Source organism: Clupea harengus, chromosome 2, assembly GCF_900700415.2.
Source record: "Clupea harengus chromosome 2, Ch_v2.0.2, whole genome shotgun sequence".
Classification (NCBI taxonomy): Eukaryota; Metazoa; Chordata; class Actinopteri; order Clupeiformes; family Clupeidae; genus Clupea; species Clupea harengus.
Window position 1 is genome coordinate 29,456,012 of NC_045153.1, and position 23,039 is coordinate 29,479,050.

The 23,039-nt window shown below is 43.4% G+C and overlaps 3 protein-coding genes across 3 annotated transcripts; 1 reads left to right on the forward strand and 2 right to left on the reverse strand.

The window, feature by feature from the left end:
- Positions 1–148: 148 nt before the first annotated feature.
- Positions 149–5,456, reverse strand: LOC105907990 (mitochondrial chaperone BCS1). The gene is made up of 7 exons (XM_012836405.3): positions 4,804–5,456; positions 4,556–4,695; positions 4,233–4,427; positions 4,073–4,136; positions 3,702–3,874; positions 1,717–1,834; positions 149–594 (listed from the first exon to the last, which is right to left on the reverse strand). Exons 1-7 carry the CDS (start codon positions 5,121–5,123, stop codon positions 342–344), a joined length of 1,263 nt encoding a protein of 420 aa, XP_012691859.1. The 5' UTR covers positions 5,124–5,456; the 3' UTR covers positions 149–341.
- Positions 5,457–5,615: 159 nt separating this feature from the next.
- On the forward strand, positions 5,616–12,231 carry znf142 (zinc finger protein 142). The gene is made up of 7 exons (XM_012836296.3): positions 5,616–6,227; positions 6,361–6,564; positions 6,671–7,501; positions 7,760–7,937; positions 8,045–10,907; positions 11,021–11,126; positions 11,230–12,231. The coding sequence occupies exons 1-7, from the start codon at positions 6,224–6,226 to the stop codon at positions 11,727–11,729; spliced, it is 4,686 nt and encodes a 1,561-aa protein (XP_012691750.2). The 5' UTR covers positions 5,616–6,223; the 3' UTR covers positions 11,730–12,231.
- On the reverse strand, positions 11,799–22,821 carry plcd4b (phospholipase C, delta 4b). The gene is made up of 16 exons (XM_012836401.3): positions 22,666–22,821; positions 21,575–21,624; positions 21,288–21,446; positions 20,934–21,162; positions 20,708–20,837; positions 20,381–20,612; positions 16,058–16,259; positions 15,428–15,572; positions 15,078–15,230; positions 14,498–14,662; positions 14,096–14,252; positions 13,852–13,968; positions 13,336–13,514; positions 13,043–13,175; positions 12,739–12,888; positions 11,799–12,607 (listed from the first exon to the last, which is right to left on the reverse strand). Exons 2-16 carry the CDS (start codon positions 21,594–21,596, stop codon positions 12,516–12,518), a joined length of 2,265 nt encoding a protein of 754 aa, XP_012691855.2. The 5' UTR covers positions 21,597–21,624; positions 22,666–22,821; the 3' UTR covers positions 11,799–12,515.
- Positions 22,822–23,039: the final 218 nt, after the last annotated feature.

Consider the following 23,039-nt stretch of genomic DNA (forward strand, 5'->3'; position numbering starts at 1 on the left):
TAGTCATTTTTTGTTACTCTTGCTTTTTTTTATTATATCACTATTTTTAATGATATAATTTATTGATAACAATTTGTCACTTTTCAAATGAAACACACCAAATTCTTGTGTTTTTCATGAGAACCAAACAGTACAGCTGCTAATATAGTTTCATTCAAAGCATTTATTCAGATTTTGCAGATGCCTTTTTGTATGTCCCTTGTTCACCCCACAATATAATATTATAATTTCTCATGTTGTCCCAAAAGTCATTGAAGAATGGTGAGAATTTCTCAAAGAGGATCCCAAATGACAGTTTTCCCCTCCTCATTGACCACTTTCCTTGTAATTCCCATGAGTGCTCACTCCTTGATTCTGGCCACGTTGTCGATGGAGCCAGTGGCGTCCTGTTTGTAGAGCATAAAGTGTCCCTGCACTTGTGCAGCGCTGATCTCTGTGTACGCGGCGAGAGCACGCTCCGCGAACCTCTCTGCTTCCGACGCAGACTCCGCAGGGTAGAACCGACGGAACATCTGCGTGAGCTGCCAGTGGGTGCAGTTGCCCACGTACTGTTTTAGGTCCACCCGACCAGGACGGATCAGAGCAGGATCAAGCCTTAAGGAGAGATCAGGCGATTAGAGGAGTTCAGCACACATTTTTAACCCAGTAGTGTTTCACGGACCTAAGTTCATCCAGAATTGTTAAGATGAAAGTTTGCTGCCCAATGGTAGATCCAAGCTACGCTGTAGAAATGCAGCTGGCACTGTGAAACTGCGGCCTTCATATCATTTCTACTGTAACTTACCATTACATAAACATATACCACCGTACTGCAATTGACTGTGGGCTGTGATTTCACTGATTGGTGACACATTGTTTGAAGTCATCTTACTAAGTTTGACTGAGCACAAAACTTAAATAGAGTAGGCCTTTCATACCAGCTATGGTCTACATCTTCTCTGTGTAGGACTACTAACTGCTGAGTCTTATCCAAAACAGGTGGTTTTGATGGAGGAGCAGGCTCAATCACATGATCTTTGTGTTAATAATTATGAAACAATATGTGCCATACCCTGGTACTTCAATTTAAATAAACTGAATTATGAACAAAACCAACTGTAAGAAATTCCTATATCCTGTGAGTGAACATGACATTCATGATCAAGCAGCTGCTGTGACCACCAAAAGTTGGCCAGCATAATATATCCAAAATGGTAATCTTATCATGGTAACAAAGGAAAGGTCCCCACACTGGATTTGCCAGGAAACAAACTGAGGTATGAGTGACTGCAATTGATCCTAGTATGGGAATGGGGTAGGCCATTGAGAACCATCTCAGTCAGAGAAACCTGACCTGACAGCAAAAGGTTGCCAGACCTGTTTGCATTTCAAGCCTAGCTCATTTACTTTTAAAGCCTAGGAGGGGTCCTAAACAGTATATATGTCTAGAGTTGCAGATGCTGAATCCAGAGTATACTCCTTGTGCTTCGTTACTGCACTTTACTGGACATAAAGACAGTTTGCTGCATCAACCACAAAAGAAACTTCGTTTTTCTTACAAAGACAGATTGCTGCTTCAACCACAAAAGAAACTTCGTTTTTCTTACAAAGACAGATTGCTGCATCAAACACAAAGAAACTGCCTTTTTCTTACACAACCTTGTCATGGAAATAGTGAAAATATGGTAGTTGGACTTTAAAGGAAATGCACAGCTATCCTTTGGCTTAGAAACACACCTGTCAATAAAATTGGTAGTCATGAATACTATTCTTGCTTCAGAGGAAGCCACCCCATCCAAGGCATTCAGAAGTCCACTGAATGTCAGCCTTCCCATGCCTTGATAAGCCATTGGATCTGAAAAGGAAAGAAATCTTGAGGCAGTATTTCAAAAGACAATATGGCCTGTGTCTGGTACAGGACTACTTAAAGGAGTAAGCTTTCCCTCACCACCAACCACCAACACTAAAGCTAGAATGGCCACAGTGAGATCATGATGCCTTCAGTGAAATCCCATTTCCATACAGCCTTTTTAAATTACATTTCGTATCAGAAACTACTTTATATATATACATATACAGCGGGTAAAATAAGTATTGAACACGTCACCATTTTTCTCAGTAAATATATTTCCAAAGGTGCTATTGACATGAAATGTTCACCAGATGTTGGTAATAACCCAAGTTACCCATACATACAAAGAAACCAAAACAAATAAGTTCAGAAATTAAATTATGTGAAATTAAATAATAATGTGAAATACCACAGGGAAAAAGTATTGAACACATGAAGAAAGGGAGGTGCAAAAAGTCATGGAAAGCCAAGACAACAGCTGAAATCTAACAGTAATTAGAAAGCGATCCGGCCCCTTGTCTGTGCAAATTAATATCCCAACTGATGCCCTATAAAAAGGTGTCTCATTACCAAGGTGTCACACAAGAAACATCTCATGATGGGTAAAAGCAAAGAGCTCTCTCAATACCTTTGCAACCTTATTGTTGCAAAACATACTGATGGCATTGGTTACAGACGCATTTCTAAACTTCTGAATGTTCCAGTGAGCACGGTTGGGGCCATAATCCAAAAGTTGAAAGATCATTTCACCATAAACTGGCCACGACCAGGTGCTCCTCGCAAGATTTCTGACAGAGGAGTGAAAATAATTATCAGAAGAGTTGTCCAAGAGCCAAGGACCACTTGTGGAGAGCTTTAAAGACAACAATAAGTAATGCACTCAACTGCCATGGCCTGTATGCATGCTCACCACATAAGACTCCATTGCTGAAGAAAAAGCATGTTGAAGCTTGTTTAAAGTTTGCAGCACAACATTTGGACAAGCCTGTGAAATACTGGGAGAATATAGTCTGGTCAGAGAGCAAAATTGAACTCTTTGGATGCCATCATGCACACCATGTTTGGAGGACAGAAGGCACAGCTCATCATCCCAACAGTGAAGTTTGGAGGTGGGAACATCATGGTGTGGGTCTGCTTTTCAGCATACGGTACTGGCAAACTTCACATAATTGAAGGAAGGATGAATGGAAAAATATACCGAGACCCATCTACCAGGCTGATGAAGATGAAACGAGGGTGGACATTTCAGCAAGACAATGAACAGCCAAGGAAACTCTCAATTGGTTTCAGAGAAAGAAAATAAAGCTGCTAGAATGGCCCAGCAAATCACCTGACTTGAATCGAATTGAAAATCTATGGAAAGAACTGAAGATCAGAGGTCAAATAAGAGACCCACGGAACCTTCAAGATTTGATGACTGTTTGTGTGAAAGAATGGGCCAAAATCACACCTGAGCAATGCATACGACTAGTTTCTCCATACAGGAGGCGTCTTGAAGCTGTCATTACCAACAAAGGCTTTTGTACAAAGTATTAAAAAAATATCAGTAAGCGTGTTCAATACTTTTTCCCTGTGTCATTTCACATTATTACACATAACTTAATTTCTGAACTTATTTGTTTTGGTTTCTTTGCATGTATGGAGTACCTGGGTTGTTACCAACATCTGGTGAAAATGTTATGTCAATAGCACCTTTGGAAATATATTTACTGAGAAAAATGGTGACATGTTCAATACTTATTTTACCCGCTGTATACACACACACACACACACACACACACACACACACACACACACACACACACACACACACACATACACACACACACACACACACACACAGGTGTTGACCTGGCATGGGGGGACTTACTCTCAGTGGGAAGCAGCTCCCGGCTGACGAAAGCAGCATCTACGTCCTCCAGCAGAATGATGCTCTGCTGTGGAGCCACGGTGAGCAGGTGGTTGAGCCGGTCGTCAGACAGACTGCGGTCACTCAGGCTCATCAGGCAGATACTGTAGCCCAGCTCTCCTGCCAGGGCCGTGCTGAACCACACACACACACACACACACACACACACACACACACACACACACACACACACACACACACACACACACACACACACACACACACACAGAGAGTCATCATTGTCTATCATTGAATGACCCACACACAATCAAACATGAAGCATAAACATATATCTGTCATATATAGAAGCAACAAAAGATGGATGTTCTCACATGAAGCTGCTCTTTCCACACCCTGGAGGGCCATAGAGCAGATATCCTCTCCTGTATGGTATTCCTAAATGACAGCAGCCATCGATCAAATGAACTGTTCTGCACAGGACATCAGATGCAAATGCTGAATTATTCATTTATCCATTGTACACTGTGTTACCTCTGTCTGTGTACCATTTTGGGTTGCTGATGAATTCCTTCACATCGTCCACAATTCTCTCCTCAACCCCACTCTCTAACACCACTGAAGACAGAGGCCGCCGGCGCCGTGGAAATCCAAAGGGCCGCCACTCAGCCCCCAGCGCAGTATACATCACTGTCCGGCCCTCCTCCTGCTTCAAGGCCAGTTCTCGCGCTAAGGAGCACCAAAGACAGACACAACACATAATCCCACACACACATCTAATTACACTCAGAGCTCTGTGTGTGCCATATTCAAATGTTCAGATTTTAACATTGTAATGCTTTGATGCTTTCACTTACCTTCCTGAAGAATATTAACGAACAACTGCCTGTCCCTCCCAAGTGCTGTGAACGTCACAGACTCCCATGGGGTTCCTGTTTGGAGATCCACCATTTGTTTCTCCCTCGTCCTCTCAACTCTAATCCACTTTTTCCCATACCTAGTCATTAGTCCAAGCAAACAAAGTTAGTGACACATTCTCTACAAAACACTGGATTTGTCAGGTAAAATGTCCACAGGCAGCACCCACATTACAAGTTTGCCTCACCAGATGATGTGGTTGCCTGGACTGGGGTGGAACTCGAACTGTGTGTGTACCCGTCCACTTTCATGTTGCAGGTATGAAGTCTCAACACTGAGGTGCTGTGTGTGCCTGGCATGCTTGGTGATCCAACTCAATAGCCAGTGGTAACTCTTGTCCTTGCTAGGTACCTCTAAGGTGATCATGTAGTTCCTCCTAAAAAAGATCATGCCGAACTGTGCCCCCTTCCTAGCGGCTGCAAGCGCTGTGCCTACACCCACAAGCCCAAAGCCAGCCCCAAAGTAAGGGTTGTCCTTCAATGCAGCTAAAAAGTCGGATAGAGGCATGGCTCAAATGTTTGTTTCCTTTTTTTATTGTTGTAAACTGTGCAACCTATGTCAGGACAACGAAGAGTTCATTCACAGTAAAAGCTGCATAATTACAAACACCTCTCTGACAGCGTGAAGTCATCATTGTTAGCTAAGTGAGGCTAGGTTAACTAGTTGACTCTAAGGTCCTACTTCACCTGTTTGCCATGCTTTATTGCCACAATAATTCAAAATACCCGACGAATCGTAATCTTCAAATGCTCACATCAATTATCGGCATGTGTTTGGTCTTTTTTTTACCGATCACTCCTCATGAATTAGGACTTTAGAAGGCTTCAACACTACCCCGAGCTCAGCAACATCTTTAACGTTGGTGATTGGACGAATCAGCGAATCACATGGTGACCTCTAATGTATTTCCTGTGTTCAGGCAAAATATGTCCGATACAATATAGTCAACCTAAATAGTCCCTACCTCTAAGGAAAAATAATACATATTTTTTATCATAACATTCGATGATCCATTTTTGTAGGGGAATCGTTGTATTTTGCATGCTATTTAAATTAATTTTATAATGCACATTGGCGAAGGTTGGCGTACTTTGAAAAATGTACGTGCTGCCGGTGTGTTGCACTAAACCTATCCCTAACGTAGCCATTGCTGCAAGGTCTTCGCTAAACTGAATGCTCGTTATCCTACAAATTTACTAGAACTTTGCTAATCGGCTTGCTTAATTGATCTATGGGAAAATCCTGCTAAAATCTACGAGCTTTGTTTGTTAGGGTAGACTCCCATTCGGAAGCGACAATTCGTTGTTGTCCGGAGACATAAATCTACTGATCCTACGCAGTAGGTCAGATTTCTTTTCGTGTTAATCGAAAATAATGACATAAATACAAATCTCTAAAATAGAAATGAAAGAAAACTCTATTAGAAGTAAGGATGTAAATGTGATAACAAGTAATGTTTTAGAAGTGTAAACAATAATATTTTGCGTGGGCAAGAAATTAGTTGTTAAGACAGATAATCAAAACTTGTACTGTTATGGCCAAATAAAGCAACCGAATAACGTGTGCACGTGACGTGTGTTACAAAAAATCATACCAGTGGTGTTACGATGGGTAAGTACACTTATAATTGTGATATAAATATAAAGTTATGAACTGTACCTTTTTTAATCTTTACTAAGCATGTATACATATATTGATCAATCAACCTTTTTATTTTATGTCACAATTGTATATCTTTGCTAAGGTGAGAAAGTAGATAATCAAGACATTATGCTGATGCAAAAGTCAGTAACGGGACCGGGTAAAAGACAGACAGCCACAAGAAAAAGAAGGGCCCAGAATTGCTCAAATGCAGAGTCTATGGAAGAGCAGGAAGGATGCAGCACAAAGACTAAATCCAAAACCCAGAGGAGGAAATCAGCCCCAGTGGTTAAATGTCCCAGCAAAGGTAAGAAAGTTACACTTACTGTCCAACACTGCAGGATTCCCCTCCCTCTTTCTCTGAGTCTGTTAAATAATAATCTAAACATTGACACCCACCCCCCATCTCTCAGCAAAAGGTCACATTGTTGAAGGTGCTGAGCACCTTTATCGCACCCACATATGCTCAGAGTGCCGCCGCTGTTTCAAGACTCGGTCCCATCTGGTGGAGCACATGCACCTGCATTTCCCAGACCCCAGCCTGCAGTGCCCCACCTGCAAGCACAACTTCACCAGCAAGAGCAAGCTGCGCATCCACATGCTCCGAGAGGCTGGCCAGAAGCTGCACCATTGCCACCTGTGTGAGTACGGAGCAGTGGAGCGCAACTCCCTTCGCCGGCACCTCGCCAGCGTGCATGGAGACCAGGCAGGGGGAGAGATCTACTCGGACGAGTACCCCTGCCCAACTTGCGGGGACACCTTCCGGCAGAGCCAGATGCTGAAGGCCCATATGAAGTCCCACCACACTGTCAGAGAGGGTCAGGCTCTGGCCTGCCTACACGAAGACTGCACCTTTCAGACCACTGAGAAGAAAGACCTGCAGAGGCATATGGAGGATGCTCATGGCATCAAAGCTATCGAGTGTCGCCATCATGCGTGCAGTGTTCTCTTCCAGAGCACAGAGGCCATGGAGAGACACCTACGCACACACCAGGCCTTCCACTGCACAGAGTGCGACTTCTCCTGCTCCAACAAAAACCGCTTCCAGCAGCACAAGAGACAGGGGCACCCGGGCAAGGAGGAGCTGCACTGCAGCTTTTGCACCTTTGCCACCTTCAACCCCGTGGAGTTTGAGCAGCACGTGGGCCATTTCCATGCAAATGAGAAGATCCACCGTTGTCAACAGTGTGATTTTGTCACAGCCCATAAACGCGTCTTAAACAGGCACATGCTAATGCACACTGGTAAGTAGTAATGTAATGTTAAGAATTTCATATACGAGGAACTGAAATTAGATTTTTGTATTGCTAGTACTACTACTAGAACTACCACCACTAGCCGATATTACCGCCAGTGTTGATGTTACTAGAAATAACACTGATCAAAATAATCTTATCATATATGAATAACATGAACAACCATGATTTCATGCAGTATACTTTATTATTTTTTCAAGTGCCTAATGCATTCCTAAATTTCACATTTCAACATATATTTTTTAGGTGAAAAGCCCCATAAGTGCAAGCTTTGTGACTTCAGATGTCGTGATGAGACCTACCTTTCAAAACATATGCTCACACATTCCGATGACAAGAATCATATGTGCTCAGAATGTGGCTATGTCACTAAGTGGAAGCATTATCTCAGTGTGCACATGCGAAAACATGCTGGAGACCTCAGGTCAGTTATAACAGATTGTTTATTTTAATACAGAAGAAGAAGAAGAATGAAAATACATTCATATGTATTACGATGTGTATAGCAACTCTGTCTGTTTTCTCTTTCAGGTATAAGTGTAATCAGTGTTCATACCGCTGTCATCGTACTGACCAACTAAACAGCCACAAGCTCCGTCACCAGGCCAAGTCACTGATTTGTGAGGTCTGTGCCTACTCTTGCAAGCGCAAGAGTGAACTACGCAAGCACATGCAGCTGAAGCACTCTACAGGAGAACAATTCCAGCCTCCTGTCTTTCAGTGCAAATACTGTCCTTATCAGACACGCTACCGCCAAGCTCTGCAGAACCATGAGAACAGCAAACACACCAGGAACCGAGTGTTCCGCTGTGCCCTTTGTTCTTATACCACCTTTAGCAATACTGGACTCTTCCTGCACAAAAAGAAGGCCCACGGGTATGTGCCAGGGGATACTGAGTGGCTTGAAAACTACGCAGAGAAAGAGAGAGAGAATAATGCTCTTGATCCGATGCAGAGGTTATTTTCCAAGCCTGTGGCCGCCCCTCAAGAGACAGAAGCAAGCTCAGGAAATCCAACTAGTAGCCAGGATGATCCTAGGAGAGGATCAAGGGAAGTGCTTTCAGACCATCAGAATATGGTAGCTGGTGACGCTGTCATCACTGTCTGTGAAGGTCAAGAACAGCTGTCAGTTGAATCAGGAGCTTTGGAAGCTGTTGTCGAAAACCAGACCAATTCTGAAATTGTTCCAGAACAAGATATTCTAGAGGGTCAACAGTCCAATGACTACAGTGAATCGTGCTGTACCTTAGTTTTAACACCTGTAAGTGATGCTGAATGCTCACAAACTGGAGCTGAAAGTTTGGCTGTTGGTCCAGAGGAGTCACAGACTGAAGGAGAAAAAGCACAGATCCTCACCGAGCCAGTGGATGATCAGCATGATGTGGCCACTGAGGAATGTGAGGAGCAGAGTGATGGTGAGGAGCCAACAGAGCCTCCCTCCCTCCCTATCGCACTCTCTCCTCCCAAACATTCCTCCACTGAATCTTCCGAGGCTCTCCTGAGAGCCATGAAGAAACAAGACAAGGAGAAAGCAGAGGCCCTGGTGCTGGAGGGCAGGGTTCAGATGCTGGTGGTCCAGACCCAGGCCGATGTGTACCGGTGTGAGCACTGCTCCTATGTGACGCGCAAGCAGACGTCCCTCCGACAGCACTGCCGCTCGGCCTGCGGGGCCCGGAAAGCAACACTCTGCTGCACAGACTGCGGAGCCAAGTTCAAACAGTCTCGGGGCCTGAACACTCACCGACTCAAGAAGTGCCCTGTGCTTCTGAAGAAGAGGGGGAAGTTTGGCCAGGTGCCCCCAGTAGGGTTGGACAAACCCAATGAATCGACTCAAGAGCAGGAAGAAGCACAAAATTCCGACCAAACAACGGCAGTAAATCCTATGTGTGAGCAGGGCTTCGCTAATGATAATATGACTACTGATTTGGGTGCGGGGGGAAGCTCTCTAGCTGATACCAGTAAGACAAACACTGGTATATCTACAGCTATTACTCCGAGCAAAAAGCAGAGATGTCATGCAGACTTCAGCTCAGAAGCTGATGGTCAGGCTTATACTGAGTTAGATGGAAAGTTTACCTGTAAGATCTGTTCTTTTTCGTCCTCTAGGACTGCAACTATAGAGCGCCATTGTACCTCTTGCCTCACCTTTGCAGGCAAAGTCAGTCTAAGAAAAGAAGACCAGGAATCAGAGAAAGACATCAGTGATTCTGATCCTGGCAAAGGGGAGGAAGACTGGAACGGTGGTAACAATAATTCCAAGAATATGAGCAAAGAAAGCACGACCAGACATTTGTCCTGCCCCAGTTGTTCCTTCACATGCCAGCAAGAAAGAGCGTTAGCGAGCCACAGGAAGAGGGGCTGCCTGAAGTCCAATGAAGTCCAGTGCCAGTTTTGCTCATTTGTGGCTAAATCACAAAAGGCGCTTATTCATCATGCACTTGTTCACAAGAAGGAAAAGCCTCAGGCTGCCACTGAAGGCAGAAAGCCCCGGCTGCAGTGCAAGTCCTGCGCCTTCAGCTGCAAACAGGCCCGCTGCATGGCTCAGCACGTGGCCCTGAAGCACGAGGGAGCCAGGCCGCACTGCTGCCGGTTCTGTGCATTCAGCACCACACGTCGGTACCGCCTGGAGGCCCACGAATCCTTGCACACGGGACTGGGTCGGCACGCCTGCAACCTTTGCGACCAGACGTTTGGCACCACATCCAAGCTCCGGCTGCACCGGCAGCGTGTCCATGACAGGCAGGCCACGCACTTCTGCCAGCTCTGCGATTACAGTGGTTACAGCCTGAACGATATCAGTCGCCATACCCTCAGCTGCCACACGGGGGCGCTCAGCCATGCGTGCAGCCAGTGTGAGGCGTGCTTCAGCTCCGAGACAGCTCTGAAGCAGCACCTGAATCGGAAGCACAAGAGTCAGCGGACACACACCTGCTCTCAGTGTGACTTCACCTGCCAGAGCAGAGGCGGTCTCAAAGACCACCTCCAAGAACAGCACCCGCAGCTGCGCTGCGCCACCTGCCAGATGACCTTTGAGACGCCAAAGAGTCTTGAGGAGCACCGCAAGACCCACCTCACCCAGCGGTGCCCCGTGTGCCCCTTCGCCACCCGAAAGAGGCAGCTCCTTGCGCAGCACCTACTGGACGAGCACGAAGGCGGGTCGACCGAGGACAAGTCCCTGAAGTGTGAAGTCTGTGGCTTTGCCTGCCGCCATCAGCTGGTGTTTGAGCAGCACATCCGCTCTCATGGAGGAACCCGACTCTACAAGTGTACCGACTGCAAGTACTCTACGCAGAACAGGCAGAAGATCACTTGGCACATCCGGATCCACACAGGGGAGAAGCCCTACCATTGTGAGAAGTGCAGTTACTCCTGTGCCGAGCCCTCCAGGTTAAAGGTAGGGACATTTGGGTCAATGTACATGGCATCCCCTACAACCCTTGTGTATTTTCTATTGTTAATAACATATTACATGAATAAATACATTCTTTGTTCATTTCAACTTGGTAGTATCATATGAGGATTCACCAGGAGGAACGGAAATACCTTTGTCCAGAGTGTGGCTACAAGTGCAAGTGGGTGAGCCAGCTGAAATACCACATGACAAAGCACACAGGTAAGGAGAACACTGCTCAGCCATGTCTAGATAGTAGTCTACATAGTGTACAAGCCAACGCATCTAACAGTGTTCTTTTTCCATTGCTGTGTCCATTTGCTAGGAGCCAAACCATATGCATGTGAGGAATGTGAGTATCGCACCAATCGGCCCGACGCCTTGCGGGTACACCGGGACACACGCCATCGTGACGTGCGCTCCTTCATCTGCGAGAAGTGCGGCAAGGCCTTCAAGACACGCTTCCTGCTCAAGACCCACCAGAAGAAGCACAGCGAGGAGCGGCCCTTTGTTTGCAAGATGTGCCCCAAGGCCTTCCGCTGGGCTGCGGGGCTGAAGAACCACTACCTGACCCACACCAACCAGCAGCCCTACCACTGTCTCCACTGCTCCTACCAGGCCAGACAGAAGTTCCAGGTGGTGAAACACCTGCAGCGGCACCACCCAGACCAGCCCGTGGAGAAGGGTGTGGGGCGAGACCCGGGCGCTCACCCCATGACGCTTCAGGACGTCCGGCTCGCTGTGCCAGTGGAGCGACCAGACAACACAGACGAGCTGACACAGCAGGAGGACCACGACACTCGCAACACTCAAGGGGGGAAATAAGGGATGATGACCAGCAGAGCTCATTCTCGTGTGTCTATACTATTGTAGTGTCTTAAAGCAAGAATACAGTTTTGTAATAATGATTTTATTATGTAAACTTATTTACAAATGTGGTAGTAATATGTAAATAAGACAAAGTGTGTCAAGCAATGTTACACACCGATAGCAGCAAATTAAGAAAAGAACAGAGATGTCATAAAATGAAAAAATTCAAAATACTTTTTAAAAAAGTCATGATAATGGAAAAGAGCTTGAAGCATTTCCTCCATATAAAAAAAGTTAATACTGAGTAATAAGTCCTGTTCACCTTCTCACCCCTTCATAAACAGTTAACAAGCAGAACATTCTGTAATTATATGCTAGTATACTGGCAGGAATCGTATCATTCATACAGTTTTAGGACATATACAGCATTGCGTGCTCTGCAAAGACATCAATAAAACAGTTGTAACACCAGCATTAACAGCATTAAAACCCTGAAAAAGAACAATATTTGAATTAACTTGGTGAGCCACTTTGGTTTGTGTAAGATGTTATATAAGATATAAGTTTTCAGACAACAGGTGAAGGCTAGTTTGCTTGAGAGTATCCCACATGCAACGTCTTGCATGCTAGTAATCCTACTCTTCTTCGGAGAACCATTCTGATGCAAAAACAATGTTGAATAGAACAACATCTGATAATAGTGATAAGATTGTCTCTTTCATAAAAACAGCAAAGGACAGGTGTGAGGTAAAGAGGTTATTTCTTTATCATACTGGTGCTGACTAATGTGTCAGCTGGGTATTATGCAAGGTCTGTGGTTTGGATGTGTACAAACAGAGAGGACGGAGTAATACTTGTGCCATCTTTGGACAGCAGGGGGATGTGACGATATCCTGCAAAAATACACAACAAATCCACTTATTACATATCTTTTATGTCCCTTGCTATTGCACATACACAGTGCAATATACCAAATACAACATGATTCCCTAGTGATTATATTTCTTCTGACATGCTGGTTTACCTTGTAAAATAGATGTGAAAGGCAAGGTGTACTGTCCTATGAAATCATTCCTCATTCCCATGTCATAGTCTTCTACTACAAACCGCACAAGTGCCAGCTCAGGAGTATGGATGGTAAACAGTAGGCTTTCATTCCATAGAGGATTAAATCCTGCAAAGGGCCAAAATAGCTTGCATTAAATCATGGAAACTTTCTCATCAGCTTCAGAAATGTATACAGAAAAGAAAACATGGAATTCACAAATGGACTGCAGACCAATTTCTTCATGCTGTACCGGAAATATAAAAAAAAGTTTGCTACTCACCATTGTTATCAATGTGTTTCGTCTCTTGTTTGGACTGATCCTGTGGTACACCATAGATTTCTACCCTGACGAGAGGGTCCACAATTGAGCCTTCCTTCTTACTTAATTTGGGAAGCTGCTGACCACTAACCACCTTTGAGAAGGGGAGGAGGGGCACACACACATTCTGCTTAGCTCAGAGCAGCACATGTACACGATCAAAAGACATCCCTCTCTGTGGACTTAAGGTCAGAGCAGCACGTAAACAATCAAAAGACATCCTTCTCTGTGGACTTAAGGTCAGCGCTGTGTACCTTGATTATGAGTTTCTTGGGATGATAGTTGCCGGAGTCTTGGGGTCTGTCTGGATCAAAGGCATTTTCATATTCCCTTAAGAACGTAGGCTTTAGGATATAGCCGCAAGAGCTGTTTTGATTGAAGAGACCATCGTTGAGGTCCATCTCAGTGCCAGCTGTCTGGAAATTCAGGGCCACTGTGGTTGGAGACAAATAAAACTGATAAACCATGATGTAACATGTGGTCTAATGCTGAGGTATTCACATTTTGTGAATAATCAGTGCGAAATTGTACTGGAATTATATGCTGCCTTGAATACACTGTTTGGTACCATGCATAGATCATTTCCATTCAGGAGTGCACTGCAGCACTAACATAACTAACATACAACATTGATCACATTGATTTTCCGTTTTCCTGTTGTTAATGAGCATATGTATTAATTATTTACAAAAGCACTCAGAGTGGTATAACATGAGATATTACATGAATTGTAAATAATCTGTTAAGATTCCATCTTATAAATTCCTTACCTATTTGGCATCCCACATTCCACATGTCCTGGGGACAGTAGTTGGATGAGTCTGTCCTCATACCACTGGGGTATAGTCTGGTCAACTGCCTTGTGTTGTGCTGCACAAACTCTGTCCCTATCAAAAACAAACACGCCCAGCTGACATTAAACACTTCCTCTTGAAGTTAATGAGTATTCCCTAAAGTGTGGTCATTTATGTTCAGGTCAAGAGCTGACTCCAGCTGAGTGTCACGAGGACCCACCTGCTTCCTTGATGTATTTCCTGGCCTTGGACTCAGAGAGAGAAGACATTTCGTAGGGCTTTCCTGTCTCACGAGACTTCTCAAAACCACCGAAGTGGACACTCTTGCAGTACACCACCAGATCTGATAGTTCTTTGCACAGACTTTGCTTCGAATTCTAAGAGAAAAGACAATTATGATTTTAGTGAAAAAGTGTATTTAGGTTAAGTATACATCTACATAGAAAATTCAGGTCAAAATTTTTCATATCAGCAAAACGGATATCCTATAGTCTTCAATTTTGTTTCAGTTACCAGATAGTCTGGCAAGGTGTGATCTTTTTGGTTAAAAGTCTTGCATGTGAGGTTCTATGTATAAAGAAATGTGTTCTAACCAGGCTAAGTGCCATTTTGGAAAGAGTACCTTCTCTCCTTGGCTTGTTTCCTCTGGTGGTAGGCTGTCTTTGTCTATTTCTGCAGCTTCATCTTCATCACTCACTTCACCTGTAAGGGTCGCCTGTGCTTCATCCAAATTGTCCTCGATTCCACCGATCTTTTTTCCTTTTATCAGTATTTTCCCTTTCAGATCCTATGCATATCACACACACACACACACACACACACACACACAAATGCGCGCGCACACGCACACGCACACGCACACGCACACGCACACACATCAAAAGACCAGCTCTGTGTAGACCAGTTGAATCAGTTTTGTTGCATGTGGGACACTATTAGAGTTGTGTTTAGAAACATTATAACATTCAGAAACTCTCTATTGCTTAATCTTTCACTGATTTATTAAGAGCAATTATTATATAGCCTGCACTGCTTTGTTTTGCAATCACAAATCACAAATGAATCAGCAATCAGTGATTAAAATGCTAATGAGAGAATTTTCAATCTTCTGTTAATTTTTAATTAAAATCAATCAATTTGTATTAAAATCAATATAAATATAATTTCAAAGAATCAATGTTTAACAGGTATAACTATCTTACCTGTGGAGAGGGTAGCTCACTGGGAACTCTGCCATCCAGTGTGGATTTCAGTAGACTCTCACCAAGGATGTTGCTGAGGTGCTTGGCCATGACTTGTTGTTGCTCTACACTACAATGGTTTTCCAAGGATATGATGACAGGGTACTCTGACACCTGATTATCAAGTGGAAAGACAGTGTCACAGAACCGTATCAATATATCATATTTATACCCAGAAAGCAGAATTCCATCCAGGACAAACTGCTCAGGCCCTTGCAGATCAAACCATAAACATACATGGAATGCTTACAACAATTGAACAACAGCATCTGTCTCAAAACACCAACAGTGAGTTCAGTAAAGCATCTCACTTTGAAAGCATAGTTTGCCACTGAGGCAATAACATCTTTGAAGAGTATCTTGGAGGTCCAGGTGTGTCCATGGTATACTATGGGTTCTCCACTAGGGCCATCCCAGCAGTCAACCTCCACACAGCGGCAGCCTCGCTTCAGAGCCCTTAAGAGATTGCAGAAGAAGTGAGTCAGGATCTCATTCCTCAATAATACTCTCCTAATGTACATCAACCTCCTGGGAGAACAACACAGTTAAGTGCTCCTCGGCGCCCGTGTAGAATACAGTGTTCTCTTGCCGTTCATTTTAGTCAATACACCTTCGTCAATATGGTCTTGCATGGAAATCAATCCTTAAACTCAAATATATTAGGAGATTCCATCACCCAAAGGATACATGTAACTTTTGAAGGCTTAATGAATAACATATGCAAAGTGAAAACATTAAGGGATCACAGCCTGTGAATAATGTATGAGAAACGACTAAAAGGCAGCTGGGGCTGAACCTCTGCATCCTCATTGGGTTAACGTGCCTCGTTCTAGCAGATTTGTTAATCATGATTTGAGCAGGCTATGAGTTCTGTGATCTATTTAGGTTTTTAGCTGCAAAGACAAATCTGAGGACATGACAGCGTGACAGAGGTGCCTTACTGGATATAAGCCTCCACGCTGCTCGGTCCTTTCAGCTGGTCCTCCAGCAGATAGGTGTTATGGGAAGAGGAGATGAAATAGTGACACAGAGGCTGGCTCATGTCCTGGTAGAGGCCCTGGTGCTCTGCGTTAAAGATGGAGCCCTCAGGAGAGCACAGGTACATCAGGAAGCCATCTATGGACATAGCCTGGCCTTTTTTAGCTACAGAAGTGGAGGGACACAAAGAGTTTTTTCCATCACTTTCCCATTGTTTGATGTTAAGATATATACCAGAAGAGCATCCACTTCATAGTTTTGAGGGCAATATACAGCGGGTAAAATAAGTATTGAGAACACGTTATACTTTTTCTCAGTAAATAATTTCCAAACGTGCTATTGACATGAAATTTTCACCAGATGTTGGTAACAAAGAAAGAAACCAAAATAAATAAGTTCAGAAATCAAGTTATGTGTAATAATGTAAAAATGCCACAGGGAAAAAGTATTGAACACATTAAGAAAGGGAAGTGTAAAAAGGCATGGAAAGCCAAGACAACAGCTAAAATCTAGCCGTGATTAGAAAGCAATCAGGCCCCTTGTCAGTGCAAATTATTATCAGCTGGTTCCAACTGATGGCGTATAAAAAAGTGTCTGATGGAGATAATTTGCAAACACTGTTAATTACTTAAGAATGTATGAATCATGTGATGAACTTGAATTGGAAGGAGGCCAGGGCCTGCCAGCGAGGAGAGCCGAGAGTGAAGGAGATGAATTAGACTATAGGGGGTGGACTCCGAGCTGTTTGTGAGTATATTGTTTGTTTGTTGTGTGTGCACGCTAGTATAGTTTTTCTTGGGGTTGAGACTAACTTTATGGTTTTTACCCAAGCATTTTATTAATTTTATCTGGCACTATTTATTTCTCTGTAAAACTGTTTTAAGGGTACCATGGCAATGTCGGAAACCATATTGTGGCTTCAATATATCACATGTTATTCTCAGAGATATTTCCCTAACGAATGTTCTAGTCCCCTGGGAGCAGTCACCTTCCTTAAGCCTGTAAAGGAGAGCTAGTGTCTCTCCCGAAGCCCCGAAGCGCGTTCGGTGGAAGAAGACAAGAAGGCCTCTGAAGGAAGGGTATAGAAGGAAGGGTGGCCTCTGGGCACGGAAACATAGCTAGGGAAAATAACTAACAGGGTAAGACGGAGTCTATGAAGCAGCACTATGGTTCCGACTGAACTAAAGACCATGCAGTCGATAACGTTATTCCTTTTATTCCTTTTATCACGATTTTAGTAATCCAAGAAGCCTATTGGAACATCAGATGTTGATCATACGATGTTGATCATTTATTTTTTTACTCCATGTATTGCTTTTGCTGCTTAAATCCAAACGAAAGAAAGAAATATTGTCTAGCCATAGACAATAACTGTCCATACAACCCCCAGTCAGCAGGACTGGTAGAAAAGAATGAACTAAACTATTAAAAGCAAATAAAAAATCCAAGAGTGAAATTAGTGAAACTAAGCATGCATTTTGTTATCACTGTTTGAAATGATGTATGGAAGAATCTACAGTGCCTAAACTCTCAAACCATTTGCTGAAACAGCTAAAGAGATTGAATATACATTTGCAGAATATATGGCAAAAATGTGAATTAGCAAAATGCTCTCAGAACTCTCTGTGCTCCGCAGGAACCTGTGAAGCTGAAACCAAGGTTGGGCCAGGAGATTGGGTCCTAATCAACAGCCTCAAAAGAAAACACTGCCACTTGCCCAAGTGGGACAGACCATACAAAGTGCTACTGTCAACATCTACCTGAGTCAAATAGCGGAGAGAGCCACCTGGATACATTTAACACATTGTAAACGAGTAAGCCTTCCTTAGAAAGAGACAGAGGATAGGAGCTGTCTTCCTCTACAGTTTTCCAAGGCCGGGCCACTGTGACAGAAGTCCAGCTACAAAGGGGATTCTTTGCGTTAGGCAATTTTTCGTCTCAAACCTGGTGAAGAAAAACTACACTGTCCAGTGGGGAAGAAGAGCCTAGTGGATACTGGGAGGGCGGGGCGGTCCTATCTCTGTGAAGTCATGGGGAGTAACAAGGGGAAAATGAAACAATGTGAGGAACTTGATGGGGAACAGGGCCTTCAAGGACACAGCAAAGAAACCTTGTTTGAATGTTATCTGAAGCCTAGGCGAGCTAATGACACACACACAGTCGACATCCACTATGTTGGCCTACAAATACAAAGTATACAAATGTGTGATGAGAAATATGACGACATTTTGATGATATGGAGTGATGCTCAGTAATGATCTCTGTTCCGAAAATCCATGTGATAAAGCTCAGAGTGATGATTTTGAGGTTATCCATTGAAATTGATAATTAACTGATTAAGACAAATTATTTTGATTTTGATTGTGATTTTGAATTATCCATTGAAACGGATAAAAGGAGGGATTGATGGAGATCATTTGCAAACACTGTTAATTACTTAAGAATGTATGAATCATGTGCTTATGAAATGGCTTTTCTGCGTGTGTGTAACTTAGATTATTAGGTGCCACTTAGTCTGCATATGTACAAGAGCATGTTTAGACCAGAGGTGATAAGAAGGGACGAACTGTGCTTCTTCCAATCTTGTGCAAAACTTCCATCCTTGCCTCGGACGTCAGAAATCCACCATGTGGTTATCTCTGCTGAACGCTAAACTTCTGTCTATATAAACCTTGTGCGATGTGTTTATGAGGGCTTCACTTTCAGCCTTGTGCTGGGAGTGAGCCGATTGCAATTGTTGTTTGTCTAATAAATATACTTATATGCAGCTCCGGAGTCCTGAGGTAACTAGGGGGAATTTTCACCTAACAGTGTCTCATTCCCACGGTGTCACACAAGAAACATCTCATGATTGGAAAAAAACAAAGAGCTCTCGCAAGACCTTCACAACCTTATTGTTGCAAAACATACTGATAGCATTGGTTACAGATGCATTTCTAAACTTCTGAATGTTCCAGTGAGCACTGTTGGGGCCATAATCCGGAAGTGGAAAGAACATAATTTCACCATAAACTGGCCGTGACAAGGTGCTCCTCGCAAGATTTCTGACAGAGGAGTGAAAATAATTATCAGAAGAGTTCCAAGAGCCAAGTACCACTTGTGGAGAGCTTCAGAAAGACCTGGAATTAGCAGGTACAATTGTTTCAAAGAAGACAATAGGTAATGCACTCGACCGCCATGGCCTGTATGCACGCTCACATCGCAAGACTCAATTGCTGAAGAAAAAGCATATTGAAGCTCATTTAAAGTTTGCTGCACAACATTTGGACAAGCCTGTGAAATACTGGGAGAATATTGTCTGGTCAGATGAGAGCCAAATTTAACCCTTTGGATGCCATAATACCATACCATAACACCATATTTGGAGGAAAAATGGCACTGCACATCACCCTAAAAACACCATACCAACAGTGAAGTTTGGAGGTGGGAACATCATGGTGTGGGGCTGCTTTTCAGCATACGGTACTGGCAAACTTTACATAATTGAAGGAAGGATGAATGGAAAAATTTACAGAAATATGATATTGATAAGAATCTGCTGCCATCTACCAGAATGATTAAGATGAAACAAGGGTAGACATTTCAACAAGACAATGATCCCAAACACACAACCAATGAAACACCTGACTTGAATCCAATTGAAAATCTATGGAAAGAACTGAAGATCAGAGTTCATAGAAGAGGCCCACGGAACCTTCAAGATTTGATGACTGTTTGTGTGGAAGAATGGGCTAAAATCACACCTAAGCAATGCATACGACTAGTTTCTCCATACAGGAGGCGTCTTGAAGCTGTCATTACCAACAAAGGCTTTTGTACAAAGTATTGAAAAAATATCAGTAAGCGTGTTTAATAATTTTTCCCTGTGTCATTTCCCATTATTACACATAACTTAATTTCTGAACTTATTTGTTTTGGTTTCTGTATGTATGGATTACTTGAGTTGTTACCAACATCTGGTGAAAATTTTATGTCTATAGCACCTTTGTAAATATATTTACTGAGAAAAATGGTGATGTGTTCAATACCAATTTACCCCCTGTATATGATGTATTATAGTACAAGTCCCCTAGGTAGGGTACAGTGAGCTTTTAATCGATCTCTACCAATAAGCAACCAGCTGACTCACTTTGAATACACAAAGCATTTGATGATACAGGAATATAGTGAGATAAGGAGGTTTGCACTATTTCTGGAGGTGTTTTATATTTTGTGTTTGTGGATAGCCATTGTGGCTGGCTCAAGGAACTTATTCGTGTGAAAAAGAGTGTGGCAGTGATCTGTACCATTGTCTGAGGGTTCGTAGCGGTCTATCAGCTCAATAGCATGTTGTTGACTTGTGTCGCCCTCCAGCTGTTCTTCCCGCAGGAAGTCCTCCAGATCACACACAGACAGTTTCTGACCATCACTGGAATACTCCTGGAATAATGCCAGAATGTCCTTCCTCTCCGTCAGCATTTTGTAGAACTCAACAAACTCCTCTGACTCCAGAGTGTCAGACTGAGATTTGTCTGCTGTCTGTGAAGCAGGAAAATAAAACAGAATCATTTCAACCTGTCAAAACACTCCAAAAAGATAACCATAACTATGTTTTTTTTTTTTTTTATCCTTACCTTGAAAAGCAGCATTGCATGCTGTTCGTTTATGTCCATGCTCATCATTTTAAGAAGCTTGCGGACCTCTTTAAAGTTCATCCTGCCATCTTTGTTTTTGTCAGCTTTTACAAACCAGTCACAGATCCATCTAAGCAAAGAAGTTACTTAAGGAAAATGCCTTTCATAGCCAACCAGTCCCATGCACAATGTTTTAATTGTCTATTTCATCTACTGGTAAGGATACTGGTCGAGCCTCTCCCGTTCGTCCATGCTCTCCATATTCTCCATGAGAGCACGGAGACCCTGGATCCATGCCTGAGCCTCCTCTGCGGTCTCAGCAACAAGGTCCAGGTTGCCACGGCGGCCTCGAAACACCAATGTGAAGCAACATTCTGCCGCAAACTCGTGTGCAAGGCTTTGCAGCACCTCTGACTGATGTCCCTCACGCACTACCTCCACATCACAGACAGAGACTGCAAAAATGTCAGGGAAGACTGAGTCATTCATGCCTTCTCTATACAAAATGGTCAGACTATGTTTAAAGAGCCATTTATAGGAATTCACTACATATGGGAGTTGTAGGGATTTTATTTCTTACAGGAAGAGTTGGACATCTTGGTCCAACTGGATTGGTACCCAACAGTTGCACAGTCTTCTTTCAGTTTAAAATGGCGTTGTTTCTTTGAAGAGCGAGACTTCACTTTCCGGAACATGGCCCCTGCCATCATGCGCTGAAGGTTTTCATTACCCTGAATACCTAGACAGGAATAGTTTACATTTTTTGAGATTATGTTTGTGTTTGCAAGCCTACTTGCTCTCTTTTTGGTGGATTTGAAGTATAATGTGAGGTATTGTCAAAATTCTTGTTTTGCAAGCAGAACTTACGTAATCTTTGGGGTGATTCCATGGTGGATTTATCGCATGCCAAGGGTTTTCTGCCAAGAAGATGTATTTATAAAGTGACTTGAGTGACTGAAGCATATGTTCTCTGGTTAACAAGACACAGACGTGAACCTTTGAACACACACGCCATGCCATGTTATAAAACACAAACAATTTAGGATTCCTGGTGGTTCCCTGTGGTTTCGCCAGTTAACTCTTAAGTGACTAAATCTCTAGACAAAGAACAAATAAACAATCAACCATGTCCTCACATAAATTAATCTAAAACATATCTCAATAAATAGATGGATCAGCTTTTAGGCTATGTGATTCAACTGATTACCTCAGTAAACTGCTCCAGAGCGGAGCCACAAGCAAAACTATATCCTGCTGTCAATTTATGCGTCCTTCTAAAATGAAGGAAGGAAATTCTTTGACGATAGGACATGAAGGGTCAACAACACCCATATTTTATACAATGGTTTTGGCCACTCCCTTTTAAGTTCCAAAATAACTCCGCTCAGTGATGATGTTCCACACAGCGAGTAACAGTCAATAACAAAACTAGCAAAACTCAGCTCTAACAGAAATGGTCCAGACATTTAGGTTGTCTTCAGTTCTTCAGTTGGCAGAATGTCTGCTAAATGAATAGTGCGGGCCAGGAACAGTACATGTGGCCTGCTTATGAGGTAATTAAGTGGATGACTAGGTCACGATTTCTCCCATGGGAAATCAGCTAATGGAGAAACAAATGCCATTGCACTACAAAACCAAACAACAACCAAACTGATAATTAAATCTCTGCTATACCCAGACAGCATCTAAGAAAGGATTGTCATTTCAGTTTCACATTCCACTACTGGATCAGCATCATCTGTAATGCAGAGCAGCCATCACAACTGAAGGGAAAAGCAAATTGAATCCATCTGCTGAAATGTGAACCAGACAAGAAAACAGGGGGCATTTGAAAACAGTGATGAAATCAGCACCAACGCAATAGGCAGCCTTTGCTAAACTCTTAACATGGTAGTACCAAATGTTTCACAGACACAGACCATCAAGGTATAGGCCCAAAATACAGAGAGGGTACTCACCAAAATGAAGGGGGAATGATCTCTGTCCAGGGAGCTTTAAGGACCCTGGGGACAGGGAGTGTCCAGGGAGAGCAGTTTTTCCACCCCTGTCTGCCAGGCTCTCCTCAGCACAGGCTAGTCTGAGTCAGAGCTAGGAGGCAGGCTGGGAAAACTGAGCCACAGTCAATACTGCTACACACTGATGCACTCTCTCTCTCCCGCACTCTCTCCCTCCCTCCCTCCCTCCCTCCCTCCTCTCCCTCTCCTCCTTCCTTCCTTGCCACTCCTACTGCTATTATGTTGCCTGAACACTGGGCACCACTTTCTTTCTACTGTTGCGCGTTCCTATCTGCTTATGAAAGAAGCATCACAAAACTGGTTTCTTATTCCCTTAG

Bases quoted from the DNA above. Each gene is read 5' to 3' on its own strand.
- znf142 (XM_012836296.3), top strand. The intron at 7,502-7,759 runs GTAAGTAGTAAT...TATATTTTTTAG, and splicing joins GCACATGCTAATGCACACTG to GTGAAAAGCCCCATAAGTGC. The intron at 7,938-8,044 runs GTCAGTTATAAC...TTTCTCTTTCAG, and splicing joins AAACATGCTGGAGACCTCAG to GTATAAGTGTAATCAGTGTT.
- LOC105907990 (XM_012836405.3), bottom strand. From the start codon at position 5,123: ATGCCTCTATCCGACTTTTTAGCTGCATTGAAGGACAACCCTTACTTT. The intron at 4,137-4,232 runs GTAACACAGTGT...GCTGTCATTTAG, and splicing joins AAAATGGTACACAGACAGAG to GAATACCATACAGGAGAGGA. The intron at 595-1,716 runs GTGTGTTTCTAA...TCTCTCCTTAAG, and splicing joins ACTACCAATTTTATTGACAG to GCTTGATCCTGCTCTGATCC.
- plcd4b (XM_012836401.3), bottom strand. From the start codon at position 21,596: ATGGAATCACCCCAAAGATTAC. The intron at 20,838-20,933 runs GTATCCTTACCA...TTCTTTGCTTAG, and splicing joins GAACGGGAGAGGCTCGACCA to ATGGATCTGTGACTGGTTTG. The intron at 12,608-12,738 runs GTAAACCAGCAT...GTATTTTTGCAG, and splicing joins TTTCACATCTATTTTACAAG to GATATCGTCACATCCCCCTG.